The sequence below is a fragment of the Montipora capricornis genome, unplaced genomic scaffold (assembly GCF_036669925.1).
Source record: "Montipora capricornis isolate CH-2021 unplaced genomic scaffold, ASM3666992v2 scaffold_422, whole genome shotgun sequence".
NCBI classification, from domain to species: Eukaryota; Metazoa; Cnidaria; class Anthozoa; order Scleractinia; family Acroporidae; genus Montipora; species Montipora capricornis.
Window position 1 is genome coordinate 33,400 of NW_027180154.1, and position 16,601 is coordinate 50,000.

Below are 16,601 nucleotides of genomic sequence, written 5' to 3' on the forward strand. Positions count from 1 at the left end.
GTGGCGCCCACGTAATTTGAAAACAAAAATAAGCAAGTTAAAACTTATTTCTTTCGGATACAAACGCTTTGTTTGAAAATAGTTTAGATTGACTTGACTGTAACAGTTTTTGAAGTGGAGGTTCGCACTTGTGTTCACACAACTACATTTACATTGCTAAGTATCTTTGCTCCATTAGAGTTGATTAGTGCAGCTGCTGATTAGTACAAGTTCTTATTTTGTTCCTTGAAGGTAAAGTTCCTCACCAACAAGCTTGGTGCAGCCATGGTACAGATGTCTGATAAAGTTGCTTCCGAGATGATCATCAGAAATTTGAGTGGTGCAATCTTATTCGATTCGAAAATTAATGTCATGTAAGTCATGTTATTGCTTGTATGTTGTTAATAGTACTCGCTTTAAGTCTCAAGGTTATTCAGCGCACGATTGCTCTACTAATTGGAGAGACTACAAATCAACTGAAATCAGAACCAATCAATGTCGAATGTTGGTTTTTGAGGAGAGGGGAAAACCGGAGTACCCGGGGGAAGAACCTCATGGAGCAAAGTAGAGAACCAACAAACTCAACCCACATATCATTATGGCGTCGAAACCGGGAATCAATAGGTCATTTCCGAGTTCATGTATACCTCCTCTTCAAAGGGAGTCTAAGTGCGAAGTTTTTGTGATGTTAATTAGTTCTGCTTAACATAAGAATGAGAACTAATTTTCGTAACAAAAACTTCGCACTTAGACTCGCTTTGAAGAGGAGGCAGACATGAACTCGGAAATGGCCTATTCCCAGGCCACACTGGTGGAGGGCGATTGCCCTCACCACTGCTCCAGCTCTCTTTAACTACTGTAATAAATTAAAGGTTAAATTTTAAAATCCGAGCTTTTGTCAATCAACAACATCACCAGGAATAAGAAAATTATTCAGCATGGAGCTTATATATAATTAATTCAGGTTAGTTATGAAGTAATACGTGCAAAAATAAAGGAACGTAAACTGTTTAAAATACCGTATGAATGAAATAAAGTATGGTTGAACCGAGCTGATGATCGAGTGTTGCAGAGACTCGCTCACTATGGTTGTTTCATCCATCTCTGATAATGCTGTTGATCGGCGAAAGTTCCGACTTTAGCTTTATAACTGTTAATTTTTTTTACCGTAGTTAAAGGTCTCATTTGAACTTCAACATTATTAATAGACTACACATACGCACAATACAAGTAATGCAGTGCAATACAATACAATCAACTTTATTCAGGTATCAATGTATTTGGCCAATATAAGCCAATTGGAGACACTGAGTAAGGACAATCTTGGACAGACTCGTTGGGGAAATCTGACACACCACTATCAAGTGCTCATTCCCTTATTTGTCTTTGAGATCAACGGTTAAATTTTCTCAACTTTTCCCCCTCGTCCTAATCCATTGTTGGTTTAGAAACGGCCAAAGGCTTGCACGTTACTTTGCACCACATTATCAAACATTGGTATAGGGGAGACCGATATACTTTGTGAGTATATGTCAAATGATATTTAAGCAGGAATTTTTCCCAAGAGTTTTGTCTAAGATTGTAGTCACATCAATAATAAAGCATTAAAAAAGAAAAAAAGATCTTTATAAGATACAAAATATGTTAAAATGTCAAGTAAATATCCTCAACTAACTCACGAGCAACGTATCTTACAGGAGTTAGAATTATTTTGCTTTATCGAATCTACGATGTTCTTACTTCGTAGGCTACAGATTTGAACGTCTCTTTGTTTCTAGTAAGTCCAATAAGTGTGACATACCGTGGGCGGGGCAATTGTAGATGGTAGCATCAATGCAGTTTTTGTGGTAGTGCACTACACAGTCACCGGCCTGTAAGAGTGTAAGTCCGTGGTGCCAATAGGCCCGCAGCACGTGCATAAATCACGAAAATAAACAGGTCTGTTGGAAGCGTGCTTGAGTTTCTACAAAATGAGCCCCAGAATCAGCAAGAATTTGTGGCGCTGATGAGTAATAAAGCAGTTGCTATTTCCAAAACGATGGAATTACTTAGGTGATAAATAACCTCGACTAGTAGTAAATTTTTGACTTTGCAGAAACAATGGTCAACCTCAAAGAGTTGGGCTATTGTGATCTTTGTTTCAAATTCGCACATTTCTTGTCAATCTTTGACACTTGAAAAGAAAAAAAGAACTAAAGTAACAAAAACAAAAACCCAGTGTCTTGACATCATTTTGACACATGTATCCTTTGTTTCGCGAGTAAACATGCAAGTTAACTTGATCACGGCGCCTGCTCAATTCGATGTCACTTTCGATTATGCGATTTACTTGTCCAGCCAAAAATACAATCGAAAAATTGAACGTAGCAAAAATCTCCTGAAATGTTTTTCGCGGATGGTAACTTTTTATACTCTCGGTTCAAAATTTAAGTTGCTTTCATGTCGCATATTTTTTGTTGCTGATGGCAAAATATTTTATTCTCGATGGTCACTTCCTGAAAATTTCCTTCTGCTCTTCCTAAAAACTGTGTATCGATATTTATTTACTTTTGCATCAATATTTTTTTGCACAAAGCAGGCTAACAAAATCTGTACCTTGCTTAGTTCGCATTTTTGAGGGTTAAAATATAATTTTCGGTCTTATAGACCGAATGCATAAATGGCGGCCAAAAAAATATTATTTTCTTTATGTGCTAATTAGACTCACTAGCCTGGTTTGCATGTGCAAAATACAAAAGAAATGTTGCTTGAGAGCGAGGCTAGTGAGTCTAATTAGCACATAAACAAAAGAATTTTTTTTTTGGCCGCCATTTATGCATTCGGTCTATATGTTTCTGACAGCAAGTCCTGTATTTTGAGGTCACCCATCCAAATACTAACCCCTAACTTGTGAACTTTTTTCTTAGAAAGCTGTCAGACATTCAGAATTCATTTTTAAACTTACGGTGAAAAAGAAGTAAGGGATTTTGAAAATGATCATCATGTCAGTCTCCAAGCCAATGTTTCTCGATTCCCTTTTATTTTCTTCAAACTTTCTGGGTTTAGTATTTTGTTAGTAACCGCATGTCTTGTCAGGGGGCTATTTACCTAACACATCTACCATGGCACTTTAATGATATACGGTACCAAAACAATAGCGTGTACTATTAGAGCTACGTATAACGCAAAGATAACTTGAATCTCCTGGAACACAAAACGTAGCTCAGTGGACAGTTATGGAATAAAGCGCTGTGTTACTGCACTACCACACGTACGCAATGCGTGCCTGTTTTTGATGATGTGTTACCACTTTATGGTGAGACCGCACAAAATAACTGATACTTGTTTTTCCTTCAGGTTCTCCAAGCATCCGTTTATAGCAGATTCTTCTGTGATCACTGCTTTGCCAGATGGTACACCATCATCAATGAACTTTGCAGATAACAGAAACAACCGGTTTAAGTAGTAAGTGGAAAAGTAGCCACGTATAAAACAATACAACATTTGTATGTGGCAAGCAATTCTCAGCCTAAATGAAGCACTTTGATCGGCTACCTTTCGGTCGGGATTTTACAGTACGGACCATTGGCATGGAAACGGTCGGAAACGGTCCGTTTCCGTATTTTTTCTCCCTACCAGGAAATTCAAGTTGAGCGACCACGTCTAAAAATCGGTCGAGTTCCGTTTTTCTATTTTTTTCTTTGTCGTAGTCTCATATGACAATTAGCCACGTGCTTGTTATACCAAAGATCGGCGTCAGAAGAATAGGGCAACCGTAATACGTGTCGTATTCAAGATGGCAGCTACCGGGAAATTTGCTGGATAGGGATAATGAGTGATTCGTCATTTTTTTCTTTTACAAAAATGAAACCCGAGGGATCAAGAACTTTTGTGTTGCCCTTCCAAAACTCGTTCCCAAACATTTCAATTCGAGGTTCAGGGTACGAAATCTATTGTCTATGGCCAATATGGCCGCCTCCCGAATAAGGCCCATGTCGTTACTTGGACCCAGTATTGGACTTGTAGGCTTCTGGTTATGGACTCTTGTCCTGAAGTCAATTTATGGTGCTTTGAAAATACCCAACTGGCTTTTTCATTCCAGTTGAGGTTCTCCAGTAACGCTTAAATCTATTTATTTGAACTGGTTTTTTTGGCCCAGCAAGTTCTAGACTTTAAATGCCACCTTGGAAAAATTGTAGTTGGCTGTTTACTGTCTTTGTTCTAGTTAACATGGCTGTTTTCTGTTTTTCAGTCTACCAGAGGGACAAAGTCTGAAAAATAGTATCCTTTGATTTGACAGTTGTTGATCATGCGTAGTGATAGTAAGACCCATGTAAGAGGGCCCTATTCACGTACACATCCGAGACCCTATTGTAAATTGTCCCGAGCGTGCTTTTCTTCAACATCCTGAAAACGTTTTGAAACAGGTCCTAGGAAATTGTCTTCAGAGACACCTTAAGTTCGGTGGTGGGGAAACAGAACTCCTCTTAGAGATGTTGAGGTTTAATTTTACTAAACTCCTACTCGAACGACAGAACAATCCCGACAAGTCCCCAGGCGCCAGAAACAAAAAAAAACGCACATGTGGTATTATTCAAAAAACGGGCCCCAAAATGCCGCAAAGAAAGCCCTGAAGGGAGATATACACTGTGCACTTTTAAGTTCTAAAAATTGTGTTGTTTTTGTCGAAGTCGACAAGTAATGCTGTGCCATTTTCTTTAAAAAGGTAATGCCAAACTGTAGAACAAGGAAATGTTGTAGTTCTTAACTGGTTCATAGGATACCAACCACCAACGAGAATGCTTCATTTTTTCAATGCCCCACCCAATTGTACTGTGGAAGCACTCAAAGAGGTGAGGGCCCGTCTTGCAACGGAGCGCCCCTATATGGATTTTTGTGGTAGTGCATAAATACTATGTCACCGAGTTTGCAGGAGTGAGTGAGTGAGTGATTGCAAGACCGTGGTGGGAAATAGGCCCGTAGCTCGTTCATAACTCACGAACATAAACAGGTCTGCTGGAAGCGAGCTGGAGTTTCAACAAAATGAACCCCAAAATCGGCATGAATTTGTGACGCTGATGGCTGAGGCTCAGAGTGCACGCTCAAACTTGTGGTGAAAAAGAAGTTGTAAAGGAACTTGAAAATGATCAACATGTCAGCCTCGAAGCCAATGTTTCTCGATTCTCTTTCATTTTCTTCAATCTTTCTGGGATTTAGTATTTTACTAGTAACCACACGCCTTCTCAGGGGGCTGTTTACCTAAGACATCTACCATGGCACTGTAATGATATACGGTACCAAAACAATATCGTGCCATATAAAAACGTGTACTATTAGAGCTAAATATTACTCAAAGATAACTTGAATCTCCTGGAAGACAAAACGCAGCTCGGTTGACACAATACAGCGCTGTGTTACTGCACTACCATACGTACGTATTGCGTGCCTATTTTTACCAAATTGGTATTTATACCAAGGTAGCGTGGATTCTGTCCGGTCCAATTAACAATTATTCCATGAGCCCGCGTTGGATATGAGTTGGCTATAACCATTCTCGTATCCAACAAGCGCGAATGGAATGCCGGTAATTGTTTTATTAAATTCCTTAAACTCCAAAAGTTTGGAAGTTCGAAATACGAGCGAAAAAGGCGAGAAAATCCGAGCGAAATCGTAAAAACTTGATGAAGATGCTATGTTGTGTGATACCTGGTTGTCAGACAGACGCAGGCTCATCACAAATACATTTCTTGCCTTTTTGCGTACTTCTAAACGTCGGAATTGATCCAAACTTTCCACAAAAAAATTTTTTTTTTCTTTTTTTCTTTTTTTCTTTATTCAAAGAGAAAATTCGCTTTCCGGCGAAAAAAAATTTAGTTTAGCAACGCTTAACGCAATCATTTACCATATAAGGTCAACCTAATCAGAGCTCGCGAAATGCATTATCCGAGGCTGAAAATTTAATAATATTATTTATTTTGAGCCAATATTGGTATCTTTGTCTGTTGCAGGTTTTCATTACAGCGGGATCCTTGTCCCCGCTCAAAGGGACGTTCTTTTCTAAAGGTGAGGTCGTCAACGTAGTTCTTTTTTAAAAGATGTATTTATCGTCGATTATCCTAGGTGTTCTCGAGAAAAATCCGAATATCCCTCTGCAGGAGTTGAACTTCCAGTACCTTAGCTTGGAACTTTCGAGAAACGGGCCCCAGGATAGACATTTTAAGACGCAGAAATTTTCAAACTCAAGCTTGCCTTCATTATTACGTTGATAAGTGTTTTGTTGGATCTTATGTCTTTCATTTGCTTTACTCCTGGCCGAAGACCGGGTAACTTTATCCGGAGGATAAGGCACTGTCTTTATTTCTTTGATCGTGAGCAGGCGGTATCCTGAGAATCCAGCAATCTGATTGGCTGCGGGAGCGGGAAGAATTTTCCTCTCTCTTGACCAGGGTCACGGTAACCAAGTACGCTAAGAGAAGAGCGAAGCTGCGAATCTAATGAGCGAAGTTTTAATTTGTTTTCATAGGTTTTCGCCGCTTGCTGCTTTAAGGCCCGGCCAAACGATACATGTTGCACGATCCAACAAGTTGAGTGAACCAACATTTTATCGTTTGGCCACCGTGTTTGATGACCACTCAACATGTTGGATGATGTTGGAACATGTTTGATGCATTATCAAACATTTGATCCAACATCGTGCAACGTTTCTTTTGTTCTCATGTTGGATGCGTGAAATTTTGTTCGTTTGGTCAGTCTCAACAACATGTTGCATGCGCGCACGCGCATTGTGACTGCAAATTCAGTTGTTACCATAGACACCGTTTGCTTGCGTCAGTGTAGTTTGAAAATGTCAGCGAGCGAGGAAGCAGTGCAGAGTATCGATCAAACGTGTAGCAAGAAACACCAAAACAAAAAGCAAGAAGTTGGAGCGACGAGGAAACTGATCGCAATATCACGATGAAGTCCTAGAATGTCATTCTTATCATCTGGTGATAAGCTGGCGTGTCTTCGGCGGCTAGTTTTCGAACAATATTGGTAAAATAACCACTCTCTTGTCGTCTTCGAATCCATTCTCTTGTTTTACCTCGTTTACTTGCTCTATCCTCGGTTTCTTTAAGCTCGTCATGCACTGATAAACAACGCTTAAATTTCTCTTTCCTCTCCGCCATGTTGCAAACATCCGTGGATGTTACAACGTGGTGTACGCTGGGAAATATCCTTACCCACAACCCAATGCGTCCCATGTTTTATCAAACATGTTGACTGGATGTTTGGTATCGTTTGGCTGGGCCTTTAAGAACAGTGGTATTGTTGAACTTTTGGAAGAAAAACGATGGATTCTGACGAAAACTTATCACAGCGAAAGCGAATTTTGTTACCTAAACGAAAAGGATAAAGAAAAAAAAAACACTAAAGTTCACCATGAGCGATGAACTAAAATGTCTTTTGGGGCAGCAACTAGAAAACGCAGTGAAGCCAGAAAACGAATTGTGACTGTGCTTCTGAAAACACATTTTCAATGGATAATTTTTATACAAGCTTCATGGCTTTTTCCTCTTCTCCATAAACTGTTTATGGCGACGTGGACGAAAACGTCACCTTGAAATATAACTTTGCTCTGTAATTCTCGCCGTCATAAATCTTAAGGTCCCTATTCAGTTCGCAGACGCAACGCTGACGTTGTCATTGTCGTGACATTGACAACATTGAAATGGCTTCTTGACTTTTGACAGCGAAACTTCACAAAAGGTAGAAAAACCCCCATTCATCTCATCGTACTTTTGTTGACACGTTGATGAGACAATGTTTAAAATAAAATTATTGCTTTTCCAGTTTTTTTGTGGTAGTGCTTGGGGCTGTCTGTCTGTCTGAGCGAGTGAGTGAGTGGTGTAAGATTTCTAGGCCTGCAGCGCGTGCATGAATTACAAAACTAATGTACGGTTTTCTTGAATTAAAACAATTGATGTTTGTTTGCGGCCCGCTTGTCGCCCTTTTTCCTCTCTGAATTTTCTTAATGAAAAGAGAATGAAAACTGTTTGAGTACGTTCTGTCAAATTAACAGACATATTTAAATTCTTAAATCACTCTGATCTTTTCACGTCTACGGAGATCGTCACGGAAGCTCACATTTCACAGACATTCTGGAGGTCAAATAAACGGGGAAGAAAAATTCACCAGTCGACCATAATATCTTTACTCTCAAAGACCGGGTCAACTTTTCTGCCCTGATTGAAAAACATTCAACAGTAATTTCCTCGCAACGGAAAGAAAAACAGTAGAAACTGTTTTTATGTTTATCATTGCGATGGATCAGAAAAAAATGTACATTTCATCATCTTGTTTGTGTTGAAATTCCCACGGCGCTGTGCTCAGAAATGTTGCCCAGTAATAGAAAAAAAAATCTCAAATTAGTTTTCACTTGTGTCGAAATGTTTTTGTCATAGAGTGTACGTTCGGCAATACTACTAATTTTTGCTGATTGGTAAACATGTCAAGGACATGTAGATTGTATCGGCTAGTCTGTGTCTGTTGATTTCACTGATAACCTTTCTTGCAATTTATTCATGCAATTTCATGTTCGCTCCACTTTTCTTTTAAAAAAATTATCAATATGAAAAAATAGAGAAGCGGAAGCCGCCAGTGTGTTAGGTGAGAGAGAAAACAAAGTTGAAAAGAAAGCCTTTTCAAATCCTCATGTCATTTAACAGACGCACCGGAAAATAACTGGGTGAAACATGGAAATAAACAGGTCTGTTGGAAACGTGCTTGAATTTCAACAAATGAGCCCCAAAATGAATAAATAAAATGAATAATAAAACAGTTTCTATTTCCAAAATTACCTGGTGATAAACATCTTCGTCTAGGAGAGTGAATTTTTGACTTTGCAGAAACAGTGGTAAACCTCAAGAGTTGGACGATTGTGATCTTTGTGTTGAATTCGCACATATCCTGTTGAATTGACTTGTTGTTAGACTTGAAAGAAAAAAACTGGCAAAAAACAAAACAATCCAATCCAATCTTGCCGTCATTGTGCCATAGATGTATCCAATTGTGCAGCCAAAAGAACAAAAGAAAAATTGAAGGTAGCAAAAATCTTTTGCTGATGGTAACTTTTTATATTCGAGGCACAAAATTTACGTTGTTTTCATGTCGCAATTTTTTTTCCTAAATAGTTCCTCTTGCTCTTCCTTAATTAAAACTGTGTATCAATATTTATTTAATTTTGCATCAATAGTTGTTTCGCATAGAGCAGGCTGACAAAATCTGTACCATGCTTAGTTCGCATTTTTGAGCGTGAAAATATAATTTTCGGTCCTACATGTATGTTTCTGGCAGCAAGTCGTATATTTTGAGGTCTCCCATCCAGATACTAACCCCGCCGGACAGGGTTAACTTCAATGATCTTTTGTCGTGAAAGTGTCAGACGCTAAGAGTACACGCTGTAACTTTCTGTGAAAAAGAAGTTGAACTTCATGTCAGCCTCGAAGCCAATGTTTCTCGATGCCCATCTATTTTCTTTGATCTTTCTGGGTTTAGTATTTTACATATTACTTCCTGGAAAACAAAACGCAGCTCAGTTGACAGTTATGGAATACAGCAGTGTGTCAAGTTACTGCACTACCACACGTACTCACTGCGTACCTATTTTCGTAGTAGTTTCTCCCACCCTTTAAAGATGGAATAAAGAAATAAATAAAACCGTTGTTCACCGGCCTAGGTCGGTCCGTATAGGAAACAACAGTGCCCTCGTTCTCGAGTGTGTCCTCGAGGCCTGGCCAGTGAATGACATATATCCGACAGTTTTAGTCTGTGCAAAGATATTTGTATTTCTGCACGTAACCGTGAATATGCACATTCTAACGTACGTCTAAGTACATACATACATGTACATACATATAGTTTACGTCATAGAAAGTGCAGCGTACGGGGTTTTATGCACGAGTTGTTTGTGTCCAAAACCCGAACGAGCGAGGAACGAGCGAGTGAGGGTTTTTGACACAAACACAAACAACGAGTGAATAAAACCCCGTACAAAGCACTTTCTATGTCGTGAACTGTTTATTACACATGACATGAGAATTTTCATTAAAATAGTTTTCTGAACGCGAATTAGAAACAAAAACTCACTAACAACAAAACCAAATGGAAATTTGATTTAATTCAAAAACAAGTTCGATTTGCACGAGATGCACGAGTGATTGACATGGAAACGCCTTAACGCTATCGTTGATTGGTTATACTTCCACATGTGAAATAGCTGTACGCCATTCTGATTGGCTGTATAGGCCTTTTTCACATGTGAAAATAAAGCGTATAGATTTGTACAAATGAGCTTTATGGAATAAAATTCCCATGTTATGTGTAATAAATACATGTACATACTTAATTGACCGCTCCCCATAGGGGCTTTTCAGAGCCAATGAAACACAATTCACGAAACGACGGAACACAACAACAACAACAACAACAACTGTTAAGAAACCCAACTGGCCGGAGGCAAACCAGTCGGTTATTTACAAGTGCAGCTTGGAAGTTGAACCAGGGACTACCAGGAGCAAATTGAACGAGTGTTGGGAACGTGTCTTGAACCCGCGATATGCGAATCTCAAGGCACGCGCCCTAACCACTGGGCCACACTGCCTTCAATAAGTAAAGGCGTATGGAAAAAAAATTGTGCAACATTTAACGTATTTAATACTCTGGATAGCGACTTATCCACCGGATAAAAGAATCCAACCTTCGAACAACTGGGGCCTGTTTTCTAAACCATCTGTCTTAAAATTTGTTCCTAAATGTTGCCGCGATTACAGCCTAGAATGTGGAAGACGCATATTTGAATTGCAGAAAGAAGCATTTAAATGTTGTTGATCATAGCAGTTGCGAACGTTACTTGAGCAGTAACGAAAGGAAAGGGAGACGAATTCGGGATGAAACGGGACTTGAATCCACGTTTTTTGCGTTACCGGTGAAGTGCTCTACCGATAGACCGTATTCGTATTCTCAGTACTGGACTGGAACTAGCTTGCATCGGAGGCTAATGCAGGGGAATAATATGTCGAAACGTGTTTGCACTAGAAAAGATTCCCACGCATTAGCCTCCATTGCAAGCTACAATCCTGGCCAAAAATAATGGGACAATTTGCTACATATATCTCAAAGTCTTTCTCTGACCCCCCTCCCCCTCGCAATGTTGTTACGCTGCTGTGTTTATGTACAGTACAGTCCGAAGGATCCCAGCAACTATCAACATTGCGAGGGGGAGGGGGGGGGGGGGGGTTTCTGAATATGACGATGAGAGCTTGAATAAGGTTATGGCGACTGCTTGTAGATGTGTAAAATAAAAATGTACAGTGCCTGAGCCATTTTGTGTTCTGTCCCGTAACTTTTTGGCCAGGATTGTAGTTCCAGTCTAATTCTGAGAATACGAATTCACTACTTGCACAATCCCATAATACACCTCTATTACCCCCCAAAATGTTTGCATAACCATTGTTTGCAATTTCTCCTTGGACATGAAAATGTCCCAAGAGAACTCTAAAACAATGTTTGTGCAAGTAGTGAATATGGTCTATTGAAGTATCAAGGTAACAGACCGTATTCTGACGGCTAAGTAATTATTCTTTTGTCTTTATGCTAATCATCCTCACTAGCCTCGTTAGCACGAACAAAATCAAAAGAATTTTTGCTGCAAAGTAAGGCTAGAGAGGATGACTGGTTGCCATTTATGAATTCGGTCCATAGGCCATTTTTGAAATATTTAAATATTCAGCTAGTGAGGCTGTGAGGACAAAGACAATAGAAACACGTTGCTATGAATGTGAAAAATATTTGCATATCATCCACTTTCCTTTGTCTTTGTCCTCTAAACTTCCAATATTAAGCTGAACTTGAATGTATCGAAAACGGCCTATTGGAAGTTGCAGTCTCAGACAAATCCTGTTCAGAGAAAGACATTTCTGGTACTCCAATAACTTATCCAAATGTTCCGCTTTAAAGCCGCCCTTTCCTCTAAGCCATGCAAAACTCTAAGCTAAGCCATTCAAAACTCTAGAACTGCAATATGCAATGACCTAGTTTTCTAATAATAACATATATTTCTTTCAGCCAATGCAAAGTCATCAGCGGGGTTGCTTGAGATGCCAGATATCCGATCAGCAATGGAGGCACTTACCCTCACCAACCATTTCACCATCAACCCACCAGGTACAAACATCAAGTGCAATTTCTATACCACAGAAATTCGCTTCTGAAGGCAGTTAAGGAAATTTCTTACAGGGAACCTCCACTAAAACAAGAAAAATAACTTAAAAGCACAAAACAAAATGTTTACGATCAAAGTTGTTCTAACTTTTTCCAATGAAAGCCTTTGTATCCGAAATAAAGGAATTCTTTACTTGCACAAATCCCATAATACACCTCTTTTACCCCCCAGAAATTTGCATAGGCATTGTTTTCGATTTCTCTTGGGACAAATTCATGTCGCAAGAAAAATTGCAAACAATGATTATGCAAAATTGGGGGGGCGGGGAGGGGAGGGGGTAGAAGAGTTGTATTATGGGATTTGCACAAGTAGAGAATTTCAAAAACGCTTGTTTTGGTTTTCAAATTTTGTCGGACGCCGACGGTAATTTCCCTGTCGTAAACAAGCGATGCCATTATTGACGGTCGATACCATTCTTAGTAACAAAGCCTTTTTATTCGATTAGCTTTCAATAAATTGATAGGATTAGTTTCATTTAAATACTTTAAAATTTCCAACTTGAAATTGTTGTTCCGGTAGTATAGAGGTTAAGTGCATTTGCTCTTAAGCCATTAAACCGAATTCGACATCTTTCGACCAATTTTTTCTCAGGTTTCCTCTCCTTTTTTTTTAATTCTAAGTGACATACGCTGCTAATCTAGTTCTAGATTAAGTATTTTTTTCCTCAATTGCAAACGACAAATGGCATCGCTTGTTTACGAAAGGGAAAATTGCGACGCCGAGATCTTGAATAAATGTCACGTGTCACGGTTGCCCTACGTTCTTTGTGTGAAACAATACGGGCCACCATAATACGTCACAATTCTCGGTTTTCACATGACGTCACGGAGGCCATGTTGGAGCCCCTAAACAAAGAAACGGCGGCCATGTTGGAGCCCCTACCAAATCCTTCGGGAATTGATTCCATTGCTAGCCAAACGTTTTCTTATGTTGTTGTTGAAAAACATGCCTGTTGATCATGTGACTGAAACCCAACAATAGGGAGCTTAAGCACGCGCGTTTTTTAGACGCGGACGGAAACCGGAAGAGAACATTTCGCGTGCCAGATCAGTGGTGTCCCCCAGATTTTTATACTAATCGTCTCTAATGGAGAAAAGATACTAAGCAATGTAAATGTGGTTGTGTCTAGACCAGTTAAAAAGGATAACAGCTCACTTCCGGTTGCCTTCCGCGTCTCAAAAACGCGCACCTTTTGGATTCTAGGACGAGGACGAAAAACGAGTTCGAGATTTGACTACCCGTTTCAACCAAGTCCCTCCCTCAATTGAAAGATTATTCTTAATTATCAATTTGCTCCAAGTGCAGTATTATCGTTTATTTTGGACACTGAAAGCTTGATTGGTATCATGAGAGATAAACATATTTTTTGAAAGCCGAATCCTGGACTCGCAGGACTCGAATCTGGGAACGTTTGAATAATAACCCCCTTCCACTTAACCACTAGACTGCGAGGGTGTCATTTTTCTAAATGTCAATAATGTTTTCTTCCAAATGTCCGCTGTAAACGTATATTAACACCCGCTAAGAAGCAAGCTTACACAGTGAAAAATGTCGGTTACCAAACTTCACACGTAAGGGACCTTAAGATCTACGACAGCGACGTCGACGAAAACGTCACTCCGAAATACAACTTTACACTGTCTTATGTCTTCCGCGATTATTCTGTCTCGTTCGCGTCCTACAATGCGGTCGAAGTATCCTAAAAATTAATTGGTGACAGTTTATACTTTTTTTAACCAAACGTTTTTTAAACTAAATGCGAGGCTTCAAATCGGTGCCACTTGTGCGAAGGTTCTATGGAAAGTGTTACCACGCGAGCAAGGCTTTTTCAGCGAGTTTCGTGTAAACAAGCAATACACCGATTTGGCTTTCTCAATGTTGTACCCAATTCAAATCTCTCGGGGTTAAGATTCTTTGTGTGTTGAATTTGCATGACAATGAAGCTTTCACATTTAAATGATATATGGAAATACTGGAACAAAACGTTTTATTCCCAAAAGATTTAAATTGGGTACAACATTGAGTTAGCCGAATTGGTCTCAGTATTACATCGTCATTGTACTACACTTTTCTATTTAAGATAGTGCAAGATTTGTCGTGATAGCCCAGGAATTTTGGAGGTTTCAATCTTTCAAAGGCTTGTGATTTACAACCTGTGTTTTGGTGCCCGAATTTTTAAACTTGACTTTGTAGAAACAACTTAAAACATTTCTTTTAGGTGGTGGTTCATACACTCTAAAATTGGCCTTTTCTCCGAGCTCTTCCATATCACCGACAGCTCCAACAGTTGCGCCTGCAGTTGCTGCCGCAGCGGTTGCTGTGAGTAATGGCGTCAACCCATTGGGTCCCATTGGCTCACCAGTGCACCCAAGATTGGTGGCGGGAAGCCCTATCAGCATCGTGACCAATGGAGTCAAAGAACTGAATGGCGACGTCGAAAGAAATGGACTGTCGCCTGAAGATCTCCACACGAGCCCCTAGGGAGACTGGGCAGATCGTGGTCATGACCTATTGCTCAGCTCGTAAATACGTAAATAAATACACAGGGATATGATTTATCAGGTAACAAAAATATTCACACGTTTCAAAAAATTCAACGTAGATGTCCCGTTGCGCTCACATAGTTTATTTCTTCGTTCTTTGGTAAGTTCATCGAGTGGTTTTGCTTGATCTCAGAAAGCAGTGGGACGTATTGAGCTCCGGCGTCGTAATTAACAATTGCCAACCACAGGCGTATCATTTCCTTTTTGTGTGGAATCGTCGAAAATTTAATTGCGGTCGTTGGAAAGAGTGGTTTATCGCACGACATAAATTATCGAATTCAGATTGCATGCTCAAGAATCCCCATTCTCCACTTTCTCAAATCCCATAATACACCTCTTTTACCCCTTCCCTTTCCCCTTTCCCCCCCCCCCCCCAAAAAAAAAAAATTGCACAGGCGTTGTTTTGGATTTCTCTTGGGACATCTTCGTGACCCAGGATAAATTGCAAGCAATGATAATGCAAAATTTTGGGAGGTTAAAGATGTGTCTTGTGGAGTTTGAGAAAGCAGAGAATTGGAGTCTTTTATCATCACTGCTTTCGGTTCAAATGAAATCGCTCGATTTTTCTCTGTTTGGCCTAAGTGTCTGGTTAATTCGTAGCGTTTAAGGTTATTTTTGGGTATGAGCTTCGGGATAGATAACATTGACATTAATGTTAAACGTTTTCAATTGATAGTATATAAATATGACATTCGTCATGAATCATATTAGCAATTTTTTTCAAACTCGAATGTGCATTGAGTATAAAGAGAGCTTTTCAATAAGATAAATGAGGTTTTTTCGTCCCCAAATTATAGATATTCATATTAATTCATAATACATGGAGAGAATTTAGGCTTCGATGTCTCCCGTGAAATTGTCATCTTTAAAAAGAGTTCTTACACCACAAAACTTCTCGCTTATTTTACATTTAACTCAAAAAAACGTTATATATATATATATAAATAGAAAATCTATATAAGAAAAATGGTTCTTGTTTTCATGAGCATTACATATCGCACAAGTTTGGTATTTATAACTACATATGTTTTCCGTTTTCGTTTTTCAAACGTGCTACATCTTTCATTGTTTCATACCCTGTGTGGCAAAGGTTAGCTTCCCTCCGTCTTGCGAGAAGGAAAAGAAACTTCTGAATGGATCTCCGCGATGTTCTGTCACACATGCGCGTTGTGACGTCCACTCTTTCGGCCATTGGGCTGGCGTTAAAATTCAAACTGGTCATAGCGGGTTTTAAACTGGTTAAGAGTTCAAGTATTCGTCCAAAGTTCTGGACGTCATCGAGGATATCCGTGCAAACGTTTCCTTTTCTTGTCGCTAGAGGGAAATACCAAACAGGGTAATGGTTTCATATCCGACTCGAAACAGCGCGGTAATGGCACAGAAAAGTGCTGTCCAAGGTACAACCACAATATATGTTTGATTTCAATTGCTGGTGATCCGGTGAGGAAGGCTTTTCATTTTTTGCTAATTATGTGCGGGAGCGGCACTGTATCTAAGTACGTTCAACTTCACTCCCAAAAGTTCAAAATCGTTTAAGGATGTTTTCTTTTTTCATGTTGCTTGGATTTTCCGTGGACTTGGGCGGAGTATTGTTAGGTACCAGTCTTTCTACTGCCGTTGTTCAAAATGACGCGTGTTGAAATTGGTCTTTGAAGTTGTGAAGAAAAAGGGAAAAAATTGCCTTGTCAAACACCGGAGAAATTAATTGTGGATGTTTGCACAGGTCCAGTGATTGGTCAATCTCTTGTTCTCGCACAGGACCGCACAGGGTGTTCGTTTCAAAGTCGTCTTGTCTCGTATAAAAGACAGATAGTCTTGCTACTGTGGCGAGACTTTCAGTT

General features: G+C 39.6%; 1 protein-coding gene across 1 annotated transcript in view; it reads left to right on the forward strand.

The window, feature by feature from the left end:
* The window catches only part of LOC138035560 (heterogeneous nuclear ribonucleoprotein L-like), a 43,541-nt gene that overhangs the window by 25,033 nt on the left and 1,907 nt on the right, over window positions 1–16,601 (forward strand). The window contains exons 16-22 of the mRNA XM_068882208.1: window positions 232–353; window positions 3,316–3,423; window positions 4,211–4,239; window positions 4,738–4,811; window positions 5,967–6,021; window positions 12,061–12,159; window positions 14,436–16,601. The exon at window positions 14,436–16,601 is cut by the window's right edge and continues 1,907 nt beyond it. Coding sequence (XP_068738309.1) covers window positions 232–353; window positions 3,316–3,423; window positions 4,211–4,239; window positions 4,738–4,811; window positions 5,967–6,021; window positions 12,061–12,159; window positions 14,436–14,698 — 750 coding nt within the window. The 3' untranslated portion in view covers window positions 14,699–16,601. The remainder of the gene's footprint in view (window positions 1–231; window positions 354–3,315; window positions 3,424–4,210; window positions 4,240–4,737; window positions 4,812–5,966; window positions 6,022–12,060; window positions 12,160–14,435) is intronic.